This window comes from Oryza brachyantha, chromosome 9, assembly GCF_000231095.2.
Source record: "Oryza brachyantha chromosome 9, ObraRS2, whole genome shotgun sequence".
In the NCBI taxonomy this organism is placed as follows: domain Eukaryota; kingdom Viridiplantae; phylum Streptophyta; class Magnoliopsida; order Poales; family Poaceae; genus Oryza; species Oryza brachyantha.
In genome coordinates, this window is record NC_023171.2 from 11,420,349 (window position 1) to 11,448,286 (window position 27,938).

Here is a 27,938-nt window from a genome sequence, read left to right on the forward strand (position 1 = left end):
TTACGCCGGATAACTAGCCATCCCTACCCCCACTCCCAAACAAGGCCTTAGAAGGTGTCTAGGATGGTTTGCAAGATGGGCTGCTTATATTGTAAAGCTTCTGATAAGTTCTTGTAAAGAAAATGCTGAATCCAAGTGTACCATAAGCAACTACCACTTGGTAGATAGAAATTAGTAGGAAAAATAACAGAGTGATGAAACAGTTAATTTGTCTCCTTAAGATTGCTTCTTATTCGCTATAAACGATGATATACGGTCACATATATACTAAGTCGTACACAGATCATTTGGAATAATTGAGTTTCTAGGGAAATAGGTACGATCTGACACGAACCGAAACAAACAAAAATATTTTAACGCCCTGATTCTAGTCTGCTAACTGCTTTCTTCTCAATGCTGAAGTTTCCTGTACTCCCCCTTGAGTTGGTTATGAACGAAGATTCCCCAAGCAAGCTCTCAATCTCTTCCTGATTTTGTTGTGCCCATGGATGTTGCATTACCTTAATCAACCTATCAAGTTTCTCCGCAACTTCCTTCATGGATGGTCTATCCTCACCACACATCGCTAAGCATTGCTTTGCTAAATCTGCAACCTCTTCAACAAACTCCATGTTGTCGTTATTGTAGATTTCATCGTCCATTATATGCTCAAGCTTGTTCTCCTTCATTGCAGATAGGAACCGCATTGACAAACTTTTCTCATGTTCAGGTGCATCAACGTTGAAAACACTCTTGTGAGCAATTCTAGAAGAACAACTCCAAAGCTATACACATCGCTCTTATCAGTTAATTGGCATGTTTGCATATACTCTGGATCTAGGTAACCCCAGGTTCCTTGGACCAACGTGACAAGCTGCGATTTGTCTATTGGAGCCAAGATGGAAGCACCAAAGTCAGAGACCTTTGCCATGAGGTTAATATCAAGGAAGATGTTGGAGGACTTGACATCACCATGAATGATGGGTGGTGAAGCATAGGAGTGGAGGTAGGCAAGTGCCTCGGCAAACTCATGGGCAATCCGTAGATGAGTAACTAGAGAGATGTGTTGGCCATGGTTACCATGGATGAGATTTGATAGCGTCCCATTTGAGATGAACTCATATACTAGCATGGGAATATACTAGCATGGGAACTTGTACTTCAAGGCAAAATCCTAATATCTTAACAATATTTATGTGGTTTATTTGGGATAGGATCAACATTTCTTTACCAAATTCTTTCTTGTGTTGCTCATCCATTGTCATGCATCTCTTGACAGCTACTTCAATGTTTCCCTTGAGAAGGCCCTTGTATACAGTACCATGACTTCCGTGGCCAATAATTTGGTTTTCGTCAAACTTGTTTGTAGCCTGCTGCAACTCTTCTTCTGAGAAAATTGTAAATGATTTTCCTTGATTTGACTTCATCTCTTCGAACAGCAGTAGACCGCCATGTAGTTTAAAGTATTTCCGTTTGATGTTTTCCATCTTTCTTCTCTCATGGATCAAGTACGAACATGTTACAGTGATTATAAGTATAACAAATAATCCAACACTTGCACCTATAGTTGTCGAATATAATTCGTCAGCCAAAAACAATACTAGGACAGATGACCACTTCGCTTTTAAAAGTTAGTGATGATAGTATTATATTGTACAACTAGCAATAGTAAGATAATAAAATATGTAAATCGTAACAAAAATATTAATCTTGCTAGACGTACATACCTACAACAGGCATCACCCAAGAGGGCCTATGATTCTTCCGATCTGGAACACAGACATCCCGGACCATATATTGTCCTTGAGGGCAAGAACAGATGTAACTCCCAACAGTATTTTCACAAAGTCCGGTGCATGGCTTACCAAGGCATTCGTCGATATCTGGAACAAAACAGAAATGTATCTGTTGTTGCATGACTGAAAGCTTTCGAGTTATACATACACAATTAAACCATCTAGGAGGGGAAACAGTTTTTAGCACATGGGTGTAGGTACACCCGTGTGCTTGTATGTCATCTAAATAGTTATAAAAAATATGAAAAAATTTGACAAAATAGATTAATATGAGTTATATCACTCCACAAACATGCAAATTTAAATTCAACTTTTATAAATTATAGCAAAAAAAACAAACAAAACTAAAACTAAGTATACGCATATTCATAATTGTTTTTGTTATTTTTCTACGACTTATATAAGTTGAATTCAAACTTGTATGTTAGTGGAGTGATATAACTCATATTAAACTATTTTATTAATTTTTTTTATAACTATTTAGATGATATGCAGGCAACAGATATACATACATCCGTGTGTTTAAAAAAAACTGTTTCCCATCTAGGAGGTGAGGAGGTGGAGGATAGAGAGAGACCTTTGCATCCATCCTTGACATAAGGATTACCGTCGAACCCCTTGGAGCACTTGCAGCGATAACCTCGCCCGTTTGTTGGATTAAGACATCCACTATTCTCACTAACACATGCATATGAACTCATGTTCATTTGTGCTTCCTCGCATGTCTCCCCTGTAACTACCCAGTCCATCACAGCAGGAACTTTTCCCTTGTAGTCATTCCAGAAATTTATTGAGGTAATATAAGTGGTGCTATAGCTGAACACAGCCTTTTCCATCACTATCACATAACCGCAGTTGCTGTAGTTCGAGATTTCAGAGGTGTTATAGTCTTTATTGAAGTAAGCCTCAAGATACCCAAGGTCATGCGGAACATCCACCGCACAACAGCCAGCGCCAGAGCAAGAACCATTTTTCGGTTGTTGATCACCGTAGCATGTGGACAAGCAACCTATGACATACTGCACAACTCAGAAATGTTGTCTTACTGTTAGTTAAATCAGGATGTCTTGTGACTGACAAAGATAAACTGAAAAGTTACTAATTTAACTATCACAATTCACAACGGTTTGGTCTAATATCTTAATAGAATCAGAATAGAAACTTGTATAACTCAAATGTTCAAAGTATAAAAATGTGGAGATACATACAGAAACACCTCTCATGTAGGCCATTGTATTGCACCCGATGACGAAAATTTTATTGTCCTCGTATGAGAACCTGAATGGTGTGCCGGTGAAATTCTGGAAAATCACCCGTTCATCAACCTGGCGCGTGGCCTGATTGTAGCACTGCCAAGAAATTCCCATCTTCATCCAGGCTTTGCCATCAGGCACAGAGATTCTCGTCACCTCAAAAGGCCCTATGAGAGGCCTTTCACGCCGTCAACATTTGTGCAGTTGATGAAGAAGCCATGGTGGATGGCGCACTGATCACCGACGCCGAACGGGAACGGGATGTCGACGTCGCCGCACCTGGTCTGGCAGCCTGGGCGTGCAGCCACCGGGACGTCGGCCGCGGCTACCACCCCGCTGGCTAGAACGCAGATCAGAAGAATGGCGGATAGAAGCAGCTTATGTTGGTTGATTTATCGGTTAGCCGATATTTAGGAAAGGATATAACCACCGTAATCCTATCCATAATCCATCTCTAACTCTGAAATTCGTAACCCTTATGGGCCGTAACTGCGATCGGTGGTTACGGTCAGAATCAGATTAGGAAAAGCCCCCGAGGCCCACCAGTGCTATATAAAAGAAGAGGAGCCCATGGGGACGCTCGTGTCGCTTATTCTCTAAACTAGAAATTCGAAATCAAGCTCTCCCGATCAGAGAAGCGCTGGAAGGGTTTCGTGCGGCGATTCCAGGACAGTGCCGTTGGAGACCCGAAGGTCGGAGATTCAAATTAGATCACCGGCGACCTAATCTTGCCGGAGACGAAGGAAAGAAGACAGAATTGAAGAAAAGAAAGAAGGGAATCAGATGGCTTCATCTGCAGGTTTATTTAGTTTTCCGCATTTGAATTAATCGGTGATCATGTGCAGATTAGGGTTTAAATTCGTAATCTCTTGTTTATGATTGAATTGAATTATCTAACATTGTGGTATCAGAGCCAATCCTAGTCGTATTTGATCCCATCAGTGATTAATTATGAATTAATTAATTATTTTGGACTGTTGATGATCTAATCGGTGAAGGATTCAAATTAGTCACATACACTATAATTGATTCGAATTCCAAACCGAGAAATCAAAAATCTCAAACCCTAGATCAAATTGCAATCAACCAAAACTATTTGATCCGGCTTCGGATTGAAGAAAGCTCACCGGAGCAATACCGGTCGTCGCCGTCGTCGTCGGGTGGGCTTGGCCCATCCGTGCGTGCGCCTGTGCCGCCGCTATTTGCGCCGGGGATCAGCCGCCATCCACCGCCGCCGCCGCCGAGCGGGCTTCGACCCGTGCGTGGCACGCGCGCGTGCGTGGTTGCCGCGCGCCGGTGCGAGGGCGCTGCCGCCTCCGCTCTCCTCCTCCGGCCACGCCGGCTCCGCCGTGCGTGCGCTGTCACCGTCGCCGGGTCTCCGCGTCGACGGGAACGGCCGGCTTGGGCGCCGCCGCCTTCGGGCGCGCTCGCCCCCCAGCCGGTGGGTGATGGTCCGCGCCTTTGGCGCACGCCCTCCCTGCCGGACCGCCACCGCCATCCAGCGCCGGGCGCTCGCCGCTCGCCGCCGGAGAAGAGGAGAAAGGGGGAGGAGTCGAAAAAAGGAGCTAGGGTTAGGGTTTCGGTCGCGGGGTTTTTTGATCTCGTCGCACCAAATCCTGGCCGTCCGATCAGATCAGACGGCCACGGGCCGAGCGCCCTTATTCCTGGGCCGCCGCCGTTATTTGGGCCGTCGACGCTCATGGGCCGACTCGGCCGCCTGGGCCCGTGCCCCTACGAGCGCGCTATCTAACGGGCCGGCCTCTCGTGGGCCGGCCCGGTAAATGGATAGGCCAGAATAAAAAAAATTGATTAATTATTTTTTTTAAAATTCCAGAAATTAGTTTATACCTTGTTATGGGCTGTTTAAAATTGCAAAAAAAAATAAAATAAAATAAAATAGATAAAATATATTATATTGCTCAGAAAATTATTTCTAGTCAAATGGAACCAACGGGAAGTTTGCTAGAAAGAATTTATGATGTGAAGTTATTTATTGACCAACGTTATTTATGATTTCATGTCAATTCAAATTTGATTATTTCTTCCTTGATTATTTCTGCCCAACGGTGATATAATTAAGGATTTATTTTATTTTCTAAGTCTTTTCTGCCCAACGGTGATTAGATTTGGAAAAGTATTATACAAATATTATTTTATTTTTTGATCAAATGTTTTATATTATAAATTGTTATCTGCAGCCTTGTCACAGCTTAAAAGGATTGAGCCACTTGATGGGGCTAATTATGCTGAATGGAAAAACAACATGCTCCTGAATTTGGGGCTGTTGGAAAATGATCTCGCACTTAGAGAGGATCCACCCGTGGAACCAAAATTAGCTGACTTCATGGATGAAAATGATGAGGAATACACCAATCTCAAGTGGGTTTACGATGAAAAGTGGCCCGCTTGAGAGAAATCAAACAGAGTGTCTCTAATGTACATCAAGAGCAACATCTCTCCTTCCATTATAGGGGGGATTGCTGACTCTGACAATGTTAAGACGTACCTGGCAAATATTGAATCGAACTACAAGGCTTGTACCAAAACCTATGCCAGTACTCTTATCATGAAAATGGGCTCTTCTGTCTATGATGGAAAGAAAGGCATCCGACAACACATCATGGAAATGTCACACATGGCTCATCAACTAAAAACGATGGACATGGAAATTTCGAAAGCCTATCTTGTCCATTTCATCCTGAACTCACTAAACTCTGATTATGATCCGTTCAAAATTCACTACAATACTCAAAGAGAAAAGTGGACCATTTCAGAGCTTATCTCCCATGCAGTGGAAGAGGAAGAGCATCAAAAGGCCAAAAGGCAGAAACACATTGACCAGCTCAACCTCGTCAACTCTAAGGGCAAGAGAAAGTTCCATCAAGAAGAAGCCTCTGGATCAAAGAAAAAGGGCAAGCCACCTCACCCTCCGAAACAAGGAGGGAGTAAGACTGCTCAATCAACTGCTCAACCTTCAGCTAGGCCAAAATTCAAGAATCCTCACTGCACTTTCTGTGACAGTGATGGACATTGGCACAAAAACTGCCCCCGCTTCAAGGAGTGGTTGGCCCGTAAAGGTATAAATAAAATTAATGAAATTTCCAACGTTAATGAATCCCTATATGTTGAGTTTTCTCGGAATTATTGGTGGGTTGACTCAGGTGCCACCGTGCACGTCACTAATTCATTACAGGGATTGAATGGCGTCCAGACGCTAAGAAAGGGGGAGCACATCCTAAGAGTAGCTGATGGAGTGGAGATTGAAGTGGAGGCTGTTGGAGACCTCACACTCAAGCTTCCCAGTGGCTACAATTTAATACTTAATAATGTCTTAGTTGCTCCTTCCGTTAAAAGAAATCTTATTTCAGTCAGAGTCCTAGCAGAGTCATGATATGACTGTTATTTTTCCAAGAGAACTTGTTACATTAAGCATCTAAATATAGTAATTGGTCTTGCCTTCGTGTGAGACAAACTCTACTTGCTCTCTTTGGATCATACTGTGATGAATGTCATAAATGCCTGCAATGATAAAAATGAGACTTCATCGAAATTGTGGCACTGTCGCTTAGGCCACATTTCTAGGGGGGGAATCGAACGTCTCATTAAAGAAGAATTATTACTCCTCTTAGATTTTTCTGACTCTGATCATTGCATAGATTGCATTAAAGGAAAATTTGCTAAATCAATTAAGAAAGGAGCCACTAGGAGCACGAGTCCACTAGAAATAATTCACACTGATATTTGTGGACCGTTTCCAGTGACATCTGTAGATGGTTTTGATTCATTCATTACATTTACGGATGATTACTCCCGTTATGGATATATTTACCCCATAAGCGATCGTTCTGAATCTCTCGAAAAATTCAAAATATTCAAAGCAGAAGTTGAAAACCAGCACAACGCGAAAATTAAAATAGTGAGATCAGACCGTGGTGGTGAGTACTATGGGAAACATGCTCCATTTGGGCAAAGTCCTGGTCCATTTGCTCAATGTCTTCAGATTCATGGGATTATTGCACAATATTCCATGCCTGGGGAGCCTCAACAAAATGGAGTGGCAGAAAGACGCAACCGCACACTCATGGAGATGGTGCGGAGCATGCTTAGTCACTCCAACTTATCAAATAAATTATGGATTGAGGCATTAAAAACTGCTGCACACATACTAAACAGAGTTCCAAGCAAGTCCGTGCCGAAAACTCCGTATGAACTGTGGATCGGAAGAAAACCGACACTAAATTATTTGAAAGTGTGGGGCTGCCGTGAAGAAGCGAAATTATTCAACCCCCAATTAAAGAAATTAGACCCCAAGACTGTGAGCTGTCCTTTTATCGGTTACCCGTCACATTCTAAGGGATATCGATTTTACTGCCCAGACCGTGTCACTAAATTTGTAGAAACCAGACATGATGTCTTCTTGGAAAATTATGAAATGGGGAGCTCACAGGAAAGGGAAATTAATCTTGAGGAAATTCGGGTGAGTGTTTCTTCTCCTCCGGAAATCCAAGAGAATAATGTCCCTATTTTTCATAATGTACCACAAGCTGTAGTTCCCACAGTTGGCGCTACGGCTACTGCTGAGGAAAATATTGAAACCCATGAAAATAATGAGCCTCAACAGAGTCCTGTGATACATAATGAAGAAGAAATTCCGCAACCTGATCCTGAACCGTCTATGGTCAATAATGAAAATCAAGAATTAAGACGATCACAACGGAACAGGAGATCTGCCATCCCTGATTATTATGAAATTTATATGGGTGAAGATATTGGGAAGGTAGACGACCCCACCTCATTTAAGGAAGCCATAAGCAGTAAAAATTCATCCAAGTGGGTTCAAGCCATGGAAGATGAACTCAAATCAATGAGCCAAAATAAAGTGTGGGATCTAGTAGAAATTCCTAAAGGAGTAAAAACAGTAGGCTGCAAATGGGTCTACAAAACTAAATTGGACTCCAAAGGAAATATCGAACGATTCAAAGCAAGGCTTGTGGCGAAGGGTTTTTCGCAGAGAGAAGGAATTGATTACAATGAAACATTCTCTCCTGTCTCTAAGAAAGACTCATTCAGAATTGTCATGGCGCTAGTGGCACATTATGATTTAGAACTCCATCAAATGAATGTGAAAACAGCATTTCTAAATGGCGACTTAAATGAAAATGTTTACATGACTCAACCGGAAGGTTTTGTTGTGGAAGGAAAGAGCCATATGGGATGCAAACTTAAGAAATCCATCTATGGACTTAAACAGGCGTCAAGGCAATGGAACCTTAAGTTCGATGAAATTATCAAGAAATTCGGATTTAAGGAAAATAAGGTGGACAACTGCATTTATACCAAAATTAAAGGTGGGAAATTTATTATACTAGTACTCTATGTAGATGACATTTTATTAGCAAGCAGTGACAAGAATCTGCTGCGAGAAACCAAGGAATTTTTGTCATCGAAATTTGATATGAAGGATCTCGGTGATGCATCATACGTTTTGGGTATTGAGATTCACCGAGACAGGTCCAAAGGGGTGCTAGGTTTATCACATAAATCATATATTTCCAGAGTATTGGAAAGATATAATATGAGCAAATGCTCGACATCACCTGCTCCAATTATGAAAGGGGACAAGTTTGGTTCATTCCAAAGTCCGAGAAATGAATTGGAAGAAAAAGAAATGACTAAGGTACCATATGCTTCAGCTGTCGGAAGCTTAATGTATGCTCAAGTTTGTACGCGACCAGACTTGGCGTTTGTAACCGGGATGCTTGGCAGATATCTGTCTAAACCAGGTATGGACCACTGGAAGGCAGTAAAGAAAGTATTGCGTTATTTGCAAGGAACTAAACATTACATGCTCACATACAAAAAATCTGATAAGCTTGAAGTTATAGGCTATTCGGATGCTGACTTCGCAGGGTGTTTAGATACCAAGAAATCTACTTCTGGGTATATATTCACTCTTGCGGGGGGAGCCATTTCATGGAAAAGTACTAAACAAACACTCACTGCATCGTCGACAATGCAGGCAGAATTTGTGGCATGTTATCACGCAACGGGGCAGGCTGTATGGCTTAAAAATTTTATCCCGGGATTACAAGTGGTTGACAGCATTGAAAGACCACTGACTATATACTGCGACAATGAGGCTGCAGTTTTCTATACGAGTAACAACAAGTCAAGTGAAGCTGCCAAACACATTGACATTAAATACCATGTTGTGAAAGATAGAGTACAGGATCAAACAATCAAAATTGAATACATAAACACTAAATCAATGCTTGCGGATCTGTTAACTAAAGGCTTACCTCCCAACTTGTTCAAAGAACATGTGGCCAATATGGGATTGTGTAATGACCTTGAATAAAGATCCTGGAAACCGGGGCAATTAAGTTCGATCAACACCCGCTTAATTAATCAAGGGTTTATTCGTATGATATTGTGAACTATAAGTCTTGTCGTCTCAATGATGCGAAATGTTGTTGTGACACATTGCTTTAGGGAGCTGTATTGTATGATGGACTCGTAACTAACCTCTAAATCAAGGGGAGAATGTTGGTTGATTTATCGGTTAGCCGATATTTAGGAAAGGATATAACCACCGTAATCCTATCCGTAATCCATCTCTAACTCTGAAATTCGTAACCCTTATGGGCCGTAACTGCGATCGGTGGTTACGGTCAGAATCAGATTAGGAAAAGCCCCCGAGGCCCACCAGTGCTATATAAAAGAAGAGGAGCCCACGGGGACGCTCGTGTCGCTTATTCTCTAAACTAGAAATTCGAAATCAAGCTCTCCCGATCAGAGAAGCGCTGGAAGGGTTTCATGCGGCGATTCCAGGACAGTGCCGTTGGAGACCCGAAGGTCGGAGATTCAAATTAGATCACCGGCGACCTAATCTTACCGGAGACGAAGGAAAGAAGACAGAATTGAAGAAAAGAAAAGAAGGGAATCCGATGGCTTCATCTGCAGGTTTATTTAGTTTTCCGCATTTGAATTAATCGGTGATCATATGCAGATTAGGGTTTAAATTCGTAATCTCTTGTTTATGATTGAATTGAATTATCTAACAGCTTAGTCATCAGCTGGTTCATATGTGGTTTCTTGTGCTGAACTCTGAATGTGCTTTGCTGGGTCATGACGCCCTGGGTTAAATAGACAAATGAGCTTACTACCTACTGTCCCTGCGGGCCCCACATATTATTAACTAGGAGCTTGACACTTGGTGATTAATCAATCAATCCAATATATATAGAAGGCATCTTCTCTAGGATTAACTCTAGCTTGGGTAACATGGACACTTGCAACGTACTCGATCAACCCGATGGCGATGGGCATAGGCTTTTTCTTTTGCCTTTGTGCCTACCCGCCCGCTACCCGAAACGTAGTGCAAGCAGCTAGGTTTATATTAACCTACGTCCGATCTGATATTTATATAGAGGTTTATTTTTATCTAAAGTAATTTTACAGAACAAAGTATCAGAAGGTATTATTTTTTCTATGTAAATTTTGGTATATCTTGATATACCTTAGGTATTAGGAGGTATCAAATTTTACATGTATTTGTGTACTCGAGCAGCGATTAGTTCCCAAAAAATTTTGAGAGGCAGATCACGTCAACGCGTACGGTCATATATATATTTGAAGTATTAAACGTAGTCTAATTATAAAATAAATTTCAGATTCTATCTGGAAACCACGTGACGAATCTTTTGAGTTTAGTTAATTTATCATTAGCACATGTTGGTTACTGTAGCACATATGGCTAATCATGTACTAATTAAGCTTAAAAGATTTGTCTCACGATTTTCCCATAACTGCGTAATTAGTTTTAATATTTATATATATTTAATATTTTATTTAGATGTCTAAAGATTCGATTTGATGTTTTTTTAACTAAACGGGGCCTGATTTCCGTTCGCCAGTTTTAGAAACTTGGTACGGAGTATCGAACACGGAGTATCGAACACGATAGAAAGCACATGCGTGTTCGGCGTTGCGTCGAGCCGTCGAACATGCCAGCGTCACTGAGGCAGAATTTTGTCATCGGCTATACGCTTCTAGTCAAGTCAACCCGTTCAGCTCTTCCATTCCACGCATGCTCGACATCTCTCTCGATTTCGCTGGATTAAGTCTGGGATCCGAGGGGGACCGAGTCAATGCCGGTAGTTGAGACCCCGTAGCAGTCAGCTTAAGGCCTTGTTTAGCTCTTGTTTAGATTTAGGGATTTTTTTAAGTCACTTATCACATCGGTTTAGACATTAATTAGGAGTATTAAATATAGGCTAATAATAAAACTAATTGCATAAATAAAGACTATTTTATTAAACAAATTTTTAAAGCCTAATTAAGTCACGTTTAGCAAATATTTACGGTAGCATCATATTCGCTAATCATGAACTAATTAGTCTTAATATATTCGTCTCGTAAAATAGTCCAGAATATGAGGTAAGTTTTATTAATAGTCTATATTTAATACTTCTAATTAGTGTCTAAATATTCGATGGGACATAGAAAAAAAAAAGTCAAGAGGAAACAAATATGCCCTTCATTGTCAAATTTTTTTGACAAAAAAGTCATGTCGAATATTTGACTGGATGTCGGAAGAATTTTTCGGACACAATGAAAAACAAATTTCAGATTCCCCGTGGAAATCGCGAGACGAATCTTTTGAGTCTAATTAATCCATTATTAGCACATATTAGTTAACTATGTCTAATCATGTCCTAATTAGATTCAAAACATTCGTCTCATGATTTTCTCTATAACTGTGTAATTAGTTTTAATGTTCATATATATTTAATGCTTTATTTAGGTGTTTAAAGATTTGATGTGATATTTTTGGAAAAAGTTTTTGGAAACTAAACAGTGCCTAATTATAAGTGCACTAATCACTAAATGTCCATGACCGTGGAGACCGGTGAATGACTCAAAGTCTCGAGGGGGATTGGTTGGCTTTTATATACAAAAGCTAAATGACGTATTTATAAAAATAATTGTAAATAAATTTTTTATATACGTATTCTTAACGATATAAAATCATATATCGAAAAAAACCATGATGAAAAAAATCTAAAATTAACTTTAAATTTAAGATTAAAAATTTAAAATTTGCTTATAAGTATAAGTAGAAGCGAAAAGATAATATCGAATGGTCCCATCAGTAAAACTAGATTTTTTGGTTTTTGCTCGAATTAATCCCTTGTTTGGTCATGGGTCAATCAATCCGATGGCATTCCCTTTATAGGTAACCTATTAACACCACTGACTAATCTAACTAAAATCTAATATACTCTCTCCGTTTTATAATGTAAAATGTTTGACCTTTTTGTTTTCAAAAAATTATAGAAATATTATTTATTTTGCTTGTGACTTACTTTATTATCAAAAGAACTTTAAGCACGACTTATCATTTTTTATATTTGTATTAAACTTTTTAATAAGATAAATGGTCAAACATCGAAAAAAAGTCAAACATCTTATATTATATTTATATTATGAAACGGAGGTTAGTATTTTTTAGTGTTATCTGTCCTTGGTTTTATTTCCTTTTTTCACCGGTAGCACGTGCAGTTGCACCTAAAGACAATTAAAGAGAGAGAGACGTGACATCCATAATACATTGGGCTAACACGGGAAGAAAACAAGGCCGACGCCCTTAATACACTGGGCCTGTCAGGCTTGAGACGTGATTCCCGGCCCATAGCCACTCTACCGCGCATGGCCGGCCCATACCGAGCCCGGCCCAACCAGTGCCACTCCCCCACCTCTCTCGCCCAACCGAGCCACCTCCCATCCTTCCCCCCACCCGCATCGGCATCACTCGCCGCCGCCGCCGCTCCTAAACCCCAGAACCCTCCTCGCCAACCGCCGCCTCCGTTCCGCGCCGTCGCTGGGAGCGAGAGGGCAGCTCGCGCGAGGGGTAGAGAGAGAGAGAGCGAGGAGGGGACGGGAGGCGGCAGGAAGCGCGGGCGCACGCAGCGCCGCCACTTGAAGCAGGGGCGCGAGAACGTGTGGAAGCACAACCCGCAGCGCCCCGTGGCGGCCGGCAGCGAAGGAGCCGAATGGAGCGGCGACGGGCGCGAGGGGAACCCCTCGTGGCAGCCCTTCGCCACCGAGAACCGGGCCTCCGAGGTCTACTACAAGGTGCGCTCGCTTGCTTCGGATGACGCTGACGCGTGGTTTACTGATTTTACAATTTGGTTATTGTCGTGATTTGGTTTGGTTATAGGCTTATGGATTTCGTTAGCGAAAAAATGGAGCTGAGCAGCTAGCTCTAGGCGTCACAGTTTTGATAGTATGGTCTCGTGTATACTTCGTTTTAGACCATGATAATTTGTTGATCGCGGCTGGAGTATTATTTTCGGAGTCACAAGTCTATTTTGACTGTGGTACTTAGTAGTGAATACGAATATCTGCACTTAGACCATGTTTTATGGCCACTTACTGAGATGTGGTATGAAATATACAAACCCTTCATTTGGCCAACTACTAACTATAAGCCATAATATCTTATCAGCAACAAAAAAAACATAATAAACTATAAATGAAAAAGGCCGAAAATCATAACTACCCAGATAATATTTTGAAGAAAAATATTCATAGCTGCTACCTCCCTGAATCTAGCTCCATGACACCTTTTCTCTCTATGCTGAAATTTCCTGTACTAGTACCCCTTGAGATGACCATAGACGAATCTCCAAGCAAACTCTCCAACTCTTCTGAATTCTGCTCTGCCCATGGATGTTGCATAACCTTCCTCAATCTGTCAAGATTATCTGCAACTTGCTTCATTGATGGCCTATTCACACCAGACATCTCCAAGCATTGGTTTGCTAGCTCTGCAATCTCTTCAAGAAATGGCATATTCTCACTATTCTTGATTTGACCATCTAATATATCACCAAGCTTGTTATCCTTCAATGCATTGAGAAACCTCATTGATAGGCTTTTCTCATGTTCAGGTGCATTGAGGTTGAATGCTTTCTGGCATGTGAGAAGCTCAACGAGAACAACTCCAAAACTATACACGTCACTCTTATCTGTCAATTGACACAACTGCATGTACTCCGGATCAAGATATCCACAAGTTCCTTGAACCAATGTTACAAACTGTGACTCGTCTGTTGGTGCTAGAATGGAAGCGCCAAAGTCAGAAACCTTTGCTATGAGGTTTTTGTCAAGGAGGATATTAGAAGATTTGATGTCACCATGAAGGATCGGTGGTGAAGCACATGAATGGAGATAAGTAAGTGCCTCGGCTGACTCATGGGCAATCCGAAGGCGAGTTGCTAGGGTGATCTGATGACCATAGTTACCATGGATAAGATCGAAAAGTGTGCCATTCGGGATGAATTCATATACTAGCATAGGGACCTCTACTTCAAGACAACAACCTAAGAGTTTAACAATATTTTTGTGGTTGATTTGAGATAAAATTAGCATTTCTTTACCAAATTCTTTCTTCTGTTGCTCATTGATTGTCATGCATCTTTTGACAGCTACTTCCATGTTGCCCTTCAGAATCCCCTTGTAAACAGTTCCATGCCCTCCTTGCCCAAGAATATGTTGCTCATTGAACATATTTGTTGCTTCCTGTAGTTCTTCATGTGAGTAGATTTTGAATGCAACACCTTGTTGTGATTTCATCTCTTCGAACAACAGCAGACCACCATGCTGTCGAAAGTAATGTTGTTTGATGTGCTGTAGCTTTCTTCTCTCTTTGATCAAGTAAGCACACATTATGGTAATCACTAGGACGACAAATGCGACAGATGCACCTGCAAATTGTTGGAACAAGAAATGGATATAAGTCCATAAGCTAGCCAACAATTTACTAATTGTTTTTAATTCTCTGTTTTCCTGTGCACCAATCCTGAGTAGATTTAGGCTATCCACACAAGGCCGTCAGCAAGAAAGGTTCTAGTTGTGCCTTGGCGACCAACATAATAATTACGTGAAATTTGACCAAACAAAACTATCATATTGGATATTTTTTGTTTACTTCTAAGAAAGCTTGGGTGTTTTTAAGAGAAGTGTTCGATTTACGTTATGTGGTGTGGTATGACTGTATCATGCACACTACGTGATGTTTAAGAATTCAGTTCATAGATTCGTAGTTCTGATGAAACAGATTAGCTAGCTCACCTACTACTGCAGGCACTAAACCGAAACCTAATTTCTTGTTTGGCACACAAACGCCATTCATCATATAATTTCCTTGGTGGCATGAGCAGGTGAAATTCCCCAGTGTGTTAGTGCAAATCCCCATGCAAGGATAAGTAACATTGTTGAGGCACTCATCAATATCTGAAATTAAACCACAACAAATTTGGTCACCGGTCAGAATTGCCATATTATATGCATGTGTAACATAAGCATGTATAGCAGATACAAAATTATACTAGTGCTATACCTTTGCAACCATCCTTGACGTAGGGATTGCCTTCATATCCATTGGAGCATTTGCAGCGGTAACCATATCCATTCGTCAGGTTGTCAATGCACACACTGTTGTCACTAACACACGCGTAGGAAGTCATGTTTCTTTTAGCTTCCGTGCATGTTTCCGTTGATATGGCCCAGTCGTAGACAACCGGAGCTGTCCCATTGTACTTATCATAAAATACCGTGGATTTGAGGTAAGTTGTGCTGAAGTGGAACTCGTTGGCTTCAATCACTGCCATGTAGCTGCAGGGGCTGCTTCTCCATATTTCGGTGGTGTTGTATCCTTCGTTGAAATAACCCTGGTAGTACTGTAGGCTTTTGGGAACATTTACCTGGCAGCAGCCAGCGCCAGAGCATGAACCATTCTTAGGAGTTAGGTTGCCCCCTTTGTTGTCGCATGTTGATGAGCACCCGATTACATACTGCATTTGTTGCATATGGATGTACACTGATATTTAGCCAAGGACCAAAGCAGTGAACATGTTTGCACTAAATAATACTTCCTCCATTTTATACTATAAGTTATACATTGAGTTTGTTTCAAGTCAAACCTATTTAAATTTGATCAAATTATATAAATAGCATATTTTTATATAAATTTGATCAAACCTAAAGAGATTTAACTTAGGACAAACCCAAAGTAAGTTTACATATAAAACAAAAGGAATAATTAAGAAATACTAGTAATTAACTCATGCATTCATATAGGTTATTTATATGACAGATAGTTCTTTGTATCCATACAAGCTATGCATTGTTATATACATAGTACATGACAACAAAACAATTTAAATTTATTAATAATTCTAAAGACTGAAATGAGAATTTATTAGTATATAGACTTCACTGCAATATTTGTTTCCATTACTTTCTATATTCCCAATAAAATAATTCTGTAACTTAGAAATAATAAATAAATAAATTATACTTTGGATGGAGGATTAATTTTAGTTTTTCCTTGATTAAAGTTCCATGATTTGGAATTAACAATACAATGTTATACTTGATTTGGAGTCTCAATTGTAGTTTTTCCTGATTTATTCTAGAATTTGGTATTAGTGCATCCGAGTTGTACCCATTTTGGAATGTCAATTTAATACTTTTTAGTTAGAGTATTTAAAAAGGCAATATAGTAAATAATTATTAAAATGAAAAATTAATTATTAACTAATCTTAATTGGCATGCTCTCCAACATTTACCCGGCCTTCAACTTATAAGCATAATTAAAAATTAATATTTTAAAACTTAACTTTAGAGTTATTTTAAGATTTTATATCATATTTTATTTTAACTGTTGATTTTAAATCTTTTAGGGGACACATATATAAAAGTTTTACCTATAAATTAGGGCATTGTTACGGTACCTTTTACTAGCATGGTTAGTAGTGTAGCATGGTTAGTAGTGTAGTACTATATATTTTATAGGTATATTAAATATTTTATTTGAGACTTCGGTAAGATATATATTTACCAATCCATGTATTATACACAAATTTATTACAATATTATATATTTTAGTTCTAATTTTATCGATATAAAATTTCTAATACACATGCTATGCTATGCTATAAGAAAATCAGATCCCGGACGGGACGGCTCATGATGATCGAATGGTACCTTAAAAAAACTCCATAAATTAATCTTTAATGGCTGATAAGCTGCTCGCTTATCTTAAGTTATCTTCACATGTTTATTTTCTAACAGTCGCTTTTAAATCTCTATGTGCAATATTTCAATGAGATTACGAAGATACAATGAAACACTTACAGAATCGGTCATCATGTAGGCGAGAGTTTGGCATCCGATGACGGCAAATGATGTTATCCGTGTCCGAGAGCCAGAAGGAAGTACCGCTCATATTGGCCGACGCGTCGCTGTATGACATCCCGCCCGTGGAGGTGTTGTAACACTGCGTGGAAATGTACGCCTTCATCCAGGCCTTGCCGTCTTCCATGGAGATCTTGGTCACCTCGAAGTTCCCCCACAGTGGCTTCTCCGGCTTCCCGGCGTCGCCGTCGTTCGTGCAGTTGAGCTGAAAATACCAGCCAAACGCGCACCCGTCGCCGACGCCGAACGGGAAAGCGATGTCGACGTCTCCGCACCTCGTCGGGCAGCCTGGCCGTCCACCCGCCGGGGCACCGCCGATGGCTGAAATGCAGAGGAGAAGAATGGCGGGGAGAAGAAGAAGCTTAGTCATTTGGTTGATCTGCGCTCTGCAAGTGTGCTGCGGCTGGGCCGCGGCCGCGAGTTAAATAGAGAGAAAATGTAACTAACTGGGGGTAGCTGTCAACATCCTGGTCCCGAGCAATTTGAGAAGTTGAGGAATATAATAACCGATCAATCCCGGTGTAGTTCTTAAATAAAAAAGAAACGATCAATCCCGGTGTAGACGGCGTCATCATCATCATCATTCGAGATCAGGTGGTGGTGCGTTCCTTTTGAAAGATGAAAGCTTATGTGATGTTTTATAACTATTTAATAGTATAAGTAATTATAAAATAAAAATAGATAATGAATTTTCATGGAGTATTTATTTTTTGAAAATACGTCGTTTAATATTTTGGAAAGGGTAATCGTAAAAGCCGACGAGTAATTTAGACAGATGGAACGCGTCCTTCATGTCTTCATGGACGACGACGGCGTCGTCAACGCGTGCATGGATCGCGTATTTGCGTACCCGAGCAGCGTAATTGAAACTAGAAACTTGGTACGGAGTAACGAATACAAAAGAAAGCACATGCGTGTTCGGCGTTGCGTCGAGCGTCGAAGATGCCAGCGCCACTGAGGCAGAATTTTGTCATCGGCGATACGCTTCTAGTCAAGTCAACCCGTTCAGCTCCTCCATTCCACGCATGCTCGACATCTCTCTCGATTTGGCTGGATTAAAGTCTGCGATCCGAGGCAGACTTGCCGAGTCAATGCCGGTGGTTGAGACCCCGTAGCAGTCAGCTTAATTATAAGTGCACTAATCACTGATGGCCATGACCGTGGAGCACGCTGAATGACTCGCAAAGTCTTGAGGGTGCGCAAAGTCTCGAGGGTGATTGGTGTTAGAGATATAGATGTATACGATTAGAGATATAGAGTTCAATAGAAACTCTAGAGGTAGAAAATCATAGAGATATACGATAGAATATTTATCTTGTACTCTAAGTTTCTATCTCCAATGTACGCTATAAATAGACCAGTGAGGGTCAGTACAATAAATACAGTAGATCACAACAGATTATAGTTTCTCTCACTATTCAATATTTTCCACAATTGGTTGGCTTTATCTACAAAAGCTAAATGACATATTTATAAACAAAAAATTTTATAAATAAAACTTTTATATACATGTTCTTAATGATCTAAAATCATATATTGAAAAAAACTACGATGAAAAAAAAACCTAAAATTAACTCTAAATTAAAGATTGAAAATTTAAAATTTGCTTATAAGTATAAACAGAAGTGGAAAGATGGGATCGAAAGTGTTCCATCAGCAAAACTAGATTTTTTTTGGTTTTTGCTCGAATTAATCCCTTGTTTGGCCATGGGTCAATCAATCTCATGGCATTCCCTTTATAGGTAACCTATTAACAACACTGACTAATCTAACTAAAATCTAATATACTCCAGTGTAAAATGTTTGATTTTTTGTTTGTAATGTTTGACCATCTGTCTTATTAAAAAAACTATGGAAATATCATTTGTTTTGCTTGTGACTTACTTTATTATAAAAAACTTTAACCACGACTTGTCATTTTTTATATTTGTACTAAATTTTTGAATAAGACGAATGGTCAAACGTTGCAAAAAAAAATCAAACATCTTATATTATGAAATGGAGGTAGGCCGCGTACGCCGCCCCTGTTAGTTAACTTATCCTATCTCGTTTTCCGAACTGCTAAACGGTGCATTTTTTATAAAAATTTTCTATAGAAAAGCTGTTTTAAAAAATCATATTAATCTATTTTATATTTTTTAATAATTAATAATTAATTAATCGTTTTCTGTGGTAGGCATAAGTTAACTTATCTGTAACATGCCGAACGCAGCCGTAGTATTTTTTAGTGTTATCTGTCCTTGGTTTTATTTCCTTTTCACACCGCGAGCACATGCAGTTGCACCTAAAAACAATTAAGGAGAGAGAGACGTGACATCCATAATACATTGGGCTAACACGGGAAGAAAACAAGGCCGACGCCCTTAATACATTGGGCCTGTCAGGCTTGAGACGTGATTATCGGCCCATAGTTACTCTCCCGCGCATGGCGGGCCCATACCGAGCCCGGCCCAACCGGTGCCACTCCCCCACCTCTCTCGCCCAAGCCACCTCTCCTCCTTCCTTCCCCACACCCGCATCGGCATCGCTCGCCGCCGCCGCCGCTCCTAAACCCCAGAACCCTCCTTCCCCTCGCGCCAACCGCCTCCTCCCTCCACGCCATCGCTGGGAGCGAGAGGGCAGCTCGCGCGAGGGAGAGAGAGAGAGAGAGAGAGAGAGAGAGAGAGAGAGAGGAGGGGATGGGAGGCGGCAGGAAGCGCGGGCGGACGCAGCGCCGCCACTTCAAGCAGGGGCGCGAGAACGTGTGGAAGCACAACCCGCAGCGCCCCGCGGCGGCCGGCGGCGAAGGAGCCGAAGGAAGCGGCGACGGGCGCGAGGGGAACCCCTCGTGGCAGCCCTTCGCCACCGAGAACCCGGCCTTCGAGGACTACTACAAGGTGCGCTCGCTTGCTTCGGATGATGCTGACGCGTGGTTTACTGATTTTACAATTTTATTGGCGTGATTTGGTTTGGTTATAGGCTTTTGGATTTCGTTAGCAAAAAAATGGAGCTGAGCTAGCTCTAGTCGTCACAGTTTTGATAGTATGGTCTCGTGTATACTTCGTTTTAGAGCATGATAATTTGTTGATCGCAACTGGAGTATTATTTTCGGAGTCACAAGTCTATTTTGACTGTGGTACTTAGTAGTGAATACGAATATCTACACTTAGACGCACTGCAGTAGCTACTGATGTGATTGCTTACCAGTTATAGTTTTTCTGCTGGATAGATCATTTCTGAGTTAGAGTGCTATACATGTCTATGCCTTACAGGCGCAGCAAATTATTCCAGAGGAAGAGTGGAGTGACTTCATGAACATGCTCCGGAAACCACTGCCAGCCACTTTCAGGATCAATGCAAGGTAATGTTGCTATCTCACTAGCATCAAGGCGCCATCCACATATTTAGTGTACTAATTTTGCGTTAATTGGTTGTGACATATTGAATGGCAATGCAGTTGGCTTACTTATCAGCATGGCAATATGCCATTATTGCAATACAGCAACACCAGCATTTTAAAGAAATCAATTTCTTAAGTTCAAATAATTGGATATTGTAGTTTGCCATGACTAAACAACCTGGTTGTTAAGTCGTAAAATCGAGTTGGGATACCCTCTACCGACTTGGAGAATAGTTGAGGGCTAGTCTCTGAGTTACTCTATAAGTTGTTAGTGCATATGTTGATTGCTTCTAGTGCTATTATGTTATCACTTGCTGAGCCTGATGGACCTGATGGAGCTTTCCTCTCATTTCCCTTTCACTCAGTAGGACCTGATAGACAAGGCCACCCAAGAAACTCATTTTTGCTGCCTCCACTCCACTCCATTGCGTTCTCTGATACCAACAAGTCAAGTTGTGCCCCTCAAGTCATACTCCCTGTCTGACTTTACGACTAGTTTTACGACTTGATAGCAGTGCTAAATAACTTGCAATATCACTTAAAATCACCAAGGCAACAATTCCTTGGTGGTTTTATATATGATCTGGGTGAAAGATCATCTAGAGGCTCCCAAATTTTGGTTTCAATAAAATGGATATATGGAATTCTCCTACCTTGTAAAAAAGTTGATTTGCTACTATTTTCCATGGTATCAAAACTAACATTATTTCACTAACTATCTGCTGCTGATACTTATTCTGTTTGTAAGTATATATAGTAAAATCGTGATTTGTTCAATTCATCTTTTACTTATACCATTTTGTAATATGCCTTTCCCCCTCTTTTGTAAAACGAAACATGGTTATCTCTATCATATTTTCCCTACTTTTTCCTTGCTATGGTTCATTCATCAGATATACTATCTCACAAGATATATGATCGATTGACCATATAGTTAAAACAAAAGCATTTGCATGAAATACGCTGGTGTTTTTACTGACATCGTTTCACTTTTCATGTCTATTATCATTGCACATAAACTAATCTTATTTATCGTTGACAATCATGTTCTAATAGGATAATGTTCTCCTTATGTTTCCAGCTGTCAATTTTTTCAAGATATTTGCTCACAATTAGAAAATGACTTCAGGAAGCCATTGGAGACTGAGGTAGATTCTAGATATTGTGCATAAATTTATGTGATGTCCTTGATAATTCTATTTTTTAATCCTTTTTGCATGTACAGGTTAGTGATGACCATGAAGAAGATGCTATTCGGCCTTTGCCTTGGTACCCTGGCAATCTTGCATGGCATTTGAACTTTTCTCGGATGCAGCTCAGGAGAAACCAGGCACTTGAGAGGTATGCATAATGCTTATTTTGAAAGAATCTTGTTGACAATGCTCAATATATAGGATGAGATGCTTGGTAAACTGATGCTTTGATACAAGAAAAATCCTTTCAAACAGAAAATCTTCTTTTCTGTAAATTGATGAATCTATTGAGAATATGGTTCTCCCTTAAATGATGAATCATTTCTAACCAAACGTACGTTTCGTGATCAATTACTTGCCTTGAATTCTCCATTATACCACCAATGTGTTCACCAGAACTTTCAAATACTTAATTTAGGTCTTCTCTATTGCAAATTTATTGTTATATATGCTGTTACTTATTTTCTTGCTGTAATTTCTCGCAAGAGGGCTAGTTCCTTCTGAAAATAAGACTTGTAACATTTTTGTACTCAATAATTGCTGCCATTGAAACATTGGAGGCATTCATTTAATATTCTATTCAGACATAGTACTATGTTTGATATTTATTTTCCACTCCAGTTTTCATGAATTCTTGAAGCAAGAGAATGAAGTTGGCAACATAACTAGGCAAGAGGCTGTCAGCATGGTAGGCTCCTTATATCTGTTTGGAAGATGAGCACCGTTAGTGGTTTATTATATTGTTTATCGATGATGGCCTGCATATATTGCTGCAATCTTGTGTCAATTATATATATATATTGCTTTTGCAGGTCCCACCTTTGTTTCTCAATGTGCAACCTGATCATCATATTCTTGACAGTACGTATATCCACTGTTCTTGTCCGTCATTCCACATGCTGTGCAGTTCTGGTTATCTGCCTCTTGAACTGCATGTTTGACCTATAATTCATTTTTGTAAGGTTCAACGACTAATTGCCCTATAAAGCACCTGGCTCAATAGTTTATAAGTTTTTATTTAATATGCATGACACCACCATGAAACATGCATTGAGACTGGCCTAAGTACTGGTAAAAAGAACATACCAGAATAACTGCCATTTATCATTTAGTTTCAACCCTTTCTGTTTGGCTTTGGTTTTAGTTTACACTTTATTTTTTTGGTCGAATTTTAGCTTAAAGAAAGGGCTAGTGGGTTCCATTTGTTCCATTTAAAGTTTTTCATTTGTAGATGAAAGGCTTCTCCAATGTTAATCTCATAAATTTTGTGATCATATCTTATGCAGTGTGCGCTGCTCCAGGATCTAAAACCTTTCAGTTACTTGAGATGATCCATCAGTCAACAAAGCCTGGACTGCTTCCAAATGCCATGGTATGTTTCACATTCTATTACACATTTACAATTTCTAGTGATGATCAGAAAATGAAAACTTTTGACTTGAACCTTTTTTCTTATTTTATGATTCATATTTTGTACTCAGGTGGTAGCCAACGACGTTGATGTGCAAAGATGCAATCTTCTTATTCATCAGACAAAGAGAATGTGCACAGCTAACCTGATAGTGACGAATCATGAAGCACAAAACTTTCCTGGTTGTAACCTTGCAAAGTTTAGTTCGGAAACATGCGCAGACGACTCCAAACTGCTGAGGTTGGAATTTGACCGTGTACTGTGTGATGTGCCTTGTAGTGGTGATGGCACTGTACGTAAGGCTCCTGATATGTGGAGAAAATGGTAAGTAGTGAATGTTTTAGCCTTGTTGCTACTGTTGTTTGCTTTCCTTGTTCCTTATCAATTTTATTTATCATTCAGGAATGCTGGCATGGGGAATGGGCTCCACCGTCTCCAAGTAGAAATCGCCATGCGTGGTAATGATTTTAGCTGTCATATTTTCTGATGAACTGTTATGTTTGTTCGCTATGTTGGAATCTTGATTCTTGAAATGTAAATGTAATTTATTTTTGTGATTTTCTCTGAAGTCATCTCTTGCACACGTGAGATGTGACTATCATCAATCACCATCTATATTACTACCTTTGACCCAAAATATAAATTTTGGTGTTTGACACGGGTATTAAGGAAGTAGGTTGAATTAAATCGGGGAGGGTTGTGATTGGTTGAGAAGAGGAGGTGGAGTCTAGAGAAATAATAAAAAAGGAAGGTTGTGATTGTTTGAGAGGAGAATGCAGGTGAAGTTGTATTCTTGAACAGATTTTTAATGCTAATAGTTATATTTTGGGACGGAGGGAGTATTATATTTTATTAAGAATCAGTTTGTCATAGCTATGACATGTCATTAAGTATTTAATGACTTGAGTATTGTGATCACATGATCAATCAAATAGCTTACTGATTATCCTTATAAGTTCATTTAGGTACATGTGATACCATATGCATCTAGTCTGGATTTCTTTTGCCAAATCAATCATGTGTAGTGATGTTAAATCAGTAAAAAATTTGGTACTTTCTAATGCGTAAAATGATACGTTAGTTGCTACCAATGATATGTTGCTTCAAGAGAATAAGCTTCTTTGTTTATTTTTACTTCAGGTATTGGTTTGCTTAAACTGGGTGGAAGGATGGTTTACTCAACATGTTCAATGAATCCTGTTGAAAATGAAGCAGTTGTTGCCGAAGTACTTTTTATTGCCTGATTTTAACTGTATTTCACTCCATCTTGATGTTTTATGTAGCAAGGTTTAATTGGTGCAATCATCTTTTATTTTTCTTTGTCATAATTTGATTAGACCCTGAAATGATGCTCACTGTGCCAAATCCACTGTCATAGTAAATGTTGTGAGATTCGACCAACTAGATATGCTCATTTTTCAGCATAATATTTTACATATCCTGTCTGCCTTGTTGTAGCATTGACCATAGTTTTCATAATCAAATAGATTCTACGGAGATGTGGGGATTCTGTTGAACTTCTTGATGTTTCTAATGAGCTACCTGAATTGGTCAGGCGTCCTGGACTTAGCACCTGGAAGGTCAGTGTACATGTCTCTGAATCATGCATATTCCTCTTATTTTATTACTTTTACATAATTAGCTATGGTTTACAGTGCAATCAGCTCACCTTAGGTAGGATATATAACTTCATAATATTCATTTAACACATCATCTGTTGTAATGTGCTGAACTGGTAACTCCACATGTTGGACTCGTCTTGCCAATGTCATGGTTCACAGCATTAGTCTTGAGATTGACACTGGATAAAGCGTAGACTGAGTTTGCATTGACATATATCTTGAACATCTTTGCTGTCTTGATCTGTGTTTCTGTTTTGCTTCTTGTAGTAGTCTCTTAGGTGTGATATGAAGAGTAGTGGATAGGTGTCAGACTTGTCTGTTCTTTTGTGCTGAATGGCTGAATTTGGGAAGCATGCGCGTTAATCTATTCTTCTATTCCTTCAAAAAGAACATTCAATTTATGACACTTTTGCAAGGATAATGGGGACACCACCAATGTTTTAATCTGTTTGGAGTTATTTTTGTAGTTTGTTTGTATTCTCCTCTTTCGGTCTTGTTATTCTGTCTGTCAATGCCCTCTAAATTTGATAATTTATGCTCTGAAGTATTTATTCTTCTGCATTTAATAGTTCTTTTTAACTGTTGCAGGTACGGGATAGAGGGTCTTGGTTTGGCACTCACGAAGACGTCCCTCGCTATAGAAAGAATGTGATATCACCAAGCATGTTTCCTTCAGGGAAGGGCACCATGGATAGCCATATGGCACGTGGCAGTGTTGAGGTCAACACAGATGTAGTAGATGCAGATCTGAAAGATTCAGAAAACATGGTAGGTGGAGAACAAGAAACAAAAGCATCAACTACAGATGGCAGCAATGGTGGTAATCCAAATACTGAAGAGACAATCAAACTTCAGTCTAATGAAGTTCAAAATGGCTCTGATAAAAAGTCAGATTCTATTTCCACCCACACAGAATATTCAAATCTCCCACTGCATCATTGTATGAGAATTGTTCCGCATGACCAAAACAGTGGGGCATTTTTCATTGCAGTCCTTCAGAAACTAGCTCCTGTGAATGGTAATATTTTAACCATCTATTCCATCTATCTGATGGATTGTTCTGTCCAATCTGATATACCCAATTAATTAATGCTTATTAGTATTTGAGTATGCATTATCCTTTAATATCTTTGCAGAAAACCAAGTGACAGAAGCGATAAAATGTGAGAACAGTATGTCAAAGGATAGTACTGGAAAACTTAAGAAAGGTCTAGGGTCAGATAAGGCGCCACATAAAGAAAATACTGTGCCCCAGCAAGGAATTGATGATGGTACTGTTCTGGATGGACAACAAAATGGAGATATGGATAATGAAACATCAAATGATAAAAGCTTAGAGGAAGCTAAGGTACTTGTTAATGAGGTAGAAAATGATCAAGCAGGAACAGGAGATAGGAGGAGGAAGCCACAGAACCAAGGAAGGTGGAGAGGAGTTGATCCTGTGATATTTTTCAAAGATGAAGCTACAATCGGAAGTATAATATCTTTCTATGGTATCAAGGATACATTTCCACTTGATGGTCATCTTGTGACTAGGAATCCTGATGCTAACCATGTCAAAAGAATATACTATGTGTCAAAATCAGTGCAAGAAGTTTTGGGGCTCAACGTAAAAGTTGGTGAGCGGCTTAAGATCACTTCACTTGGCCTAAAGATATTTGTAAGTGCCTCCCTCAATCTCTCTTTTTCTTAGTCAATTTGAGCTTTTCTCAGAGGAGCGCATGGTACATTGGCAACACTGCACTACAATTCTTGCAATCTTTTTCAGGAAAGACAGTCGTCCAAGGACGGTTCACCATGCACATTTAGGTTGTCTTCAGAGGGTTTACCGCTGCTGCTTCCATACATCACAAAGCAGATTCTATATGCTTCTGCAATGGACTTCCAGCACCTTTTACAGTATAGAACTATTAAATTTCCTGATTTTGTGGATGCAAAATTCGGTGAAGAAGCTTCAGCTTTGTTGCCTGGTTGCTGTGTGGTAGTACTACGAGAAGGTAACATCACATTCCCGTCATAAGCTTAAAAGAGAGAACTTTATGGCATCTGAATATGTTTGGAATATTTCAGGGCATCAGAACATTGATTCCATCGCCATGGATCCCTCTGCAATTGCAATTGTTTGCTGGAAAGGAAAGACCAATTTGTGTGTCATGGTTTCTCCCCTAGATGGAAAGGAGCTGCTTGAGAGGATTTGTTTACGTTATGGGCTCAAAGTCCCTAAAGCGGATGATGCAAAACCCAGCAAGAAGATTGATGAATCAGACGAGCAGCCTGATCACAGCACTGAGGCAGTTGATCCTGAAGCTCGTCCTGAAAGCAAAGCATCTGACATGGAGATTGCTGATGTTAAAGAGGCCGAGTAACCCTGCTGAATGCTGATGCATGCTGTCCAGGGCCGAATATTATAGCTGTACACGACAGCGCCTCTTTGTTTGCCTGGCGGTATTAGTTGAGCGATGAGCTGCCATTTTCCATTGATTTTGGCATTTACACCGTTTTCTTGTTCCATTTATATTGTGCTGATGAAGAATGGGTGAATCAGCTCGCCCATTAGTGGAGGGCACCACGTGGCTCGAAGTCAATGTCATCTAGTAATCGCGCGCATTGGCCCCATACTTCGTGTTGGCTCCTGATGTAAACCTATCAGTTTATTTTTCTCCCAAGAGAATGTATTGTAGTGAGCACCAATCTTACCCTGAACTCTGAACATGTACCTGATAAATTTTGATACGACATTATTTCAGATACATCCTATTGACTAGTGCTTGTGGCGTCGCTAGCACTGAGCTGTCTGGCCATGAATGCATTATCATTGAGGTGTATCCATCAAGTCCATGCAGAACTCGTGCTTCGAAGTTAGAAGCCTGTTACAGAAACATGAACAGATGGAGGAAAATGCTATGCAGAAACTTGAATAATGAGGGGTGGAAATGACAGGACTATAGTGCATGTATTGACTTGACCTGGTTCTGAAGTTTGAGCAAAGCACCAGTTGTAAGAAGATTCAGGATCGGTCTAGGATTTTGAGACTTGTCT

At 40.0% G+C, this 27,938-nt stretch overlaps 1 protein-coding gene and 2 pseudogenes across 1 annotated transcript; 1 reads left to right on the plus strand and 2 right to left on the minus strand.

Annotated features, from left to right (window-relative positions):
- Positions 1-216: 216 nt before the first annotated feature.
- Positions 217-4,203, minus strand: LOC102716067 (annotated as a pseudogene).
- Positions 4,204-13,340: 9,137 nt separating this feature from the next.
- On the minus strand, positions 13,341-17,672 carry LOC102723078 (annotated as a pseudogene).
- A 2,240-nt stretch (positions 17,673-19,912) lies between these two features.
- Positions 19,913-27,724, plus strand: LOC102699527 (RNA cytosine C(5)-methyltransferase NSUN2). Its single transcript, XM_006660670.3, has 15 exons — positions 19,913-20,170; positions 20,546-20,634; positions 21,755-21,821; positions 21,899-22,014; positions 22,488-22,554; positions 22,679-22,727; positions 23,153-23,238; positions 23,348-23,601; positions 23,680-23,735; positions 24,418-24,503; positions 24,765-24,857; positions 25,488-25,917; positions 26,036-26,559; positions 26,668-26,896; positions 26,970-27,724. Exons 1-15 carry the CDS (start codon positions 19,973-19,975, stop codon positions 27,263-27,265), a joined length of 2,640 nt encoding a protein of 879 aa, XP_006660733.2. The 5' UTR covers positions 19,913-19,972; the 3' UTR covers positions 27,266-27,724.
- Positions 27,725-27,938: the final 214 nt, after the last annotated feature.

Excerpts from the sequence above, each read along its gene's own strand:
- LOC102699527 (XM_006660670.3), top strand. The coding sequence starts at position 19,973 with ATGGGAGGCGGCAGGAAGCGCGGGCGGACGCAGCGCCGCCACTTCAAG. Across the intron at positions 23,602-23,679 it reads CCTGATATGTGGAGAAAATG|GAATGCTGGCATGGGGAATG; the intron begins GTAAGTAGTGAA and ends TTTATCATTCAG. Across the intron at positions 24,504-24,764 it reads ATGAAGCAGTTGTTGCCGAA|ATTCTACGGAGATGTGGGGA; the intron begins GTACTTTTTATT and ends ATAATCAAATAG.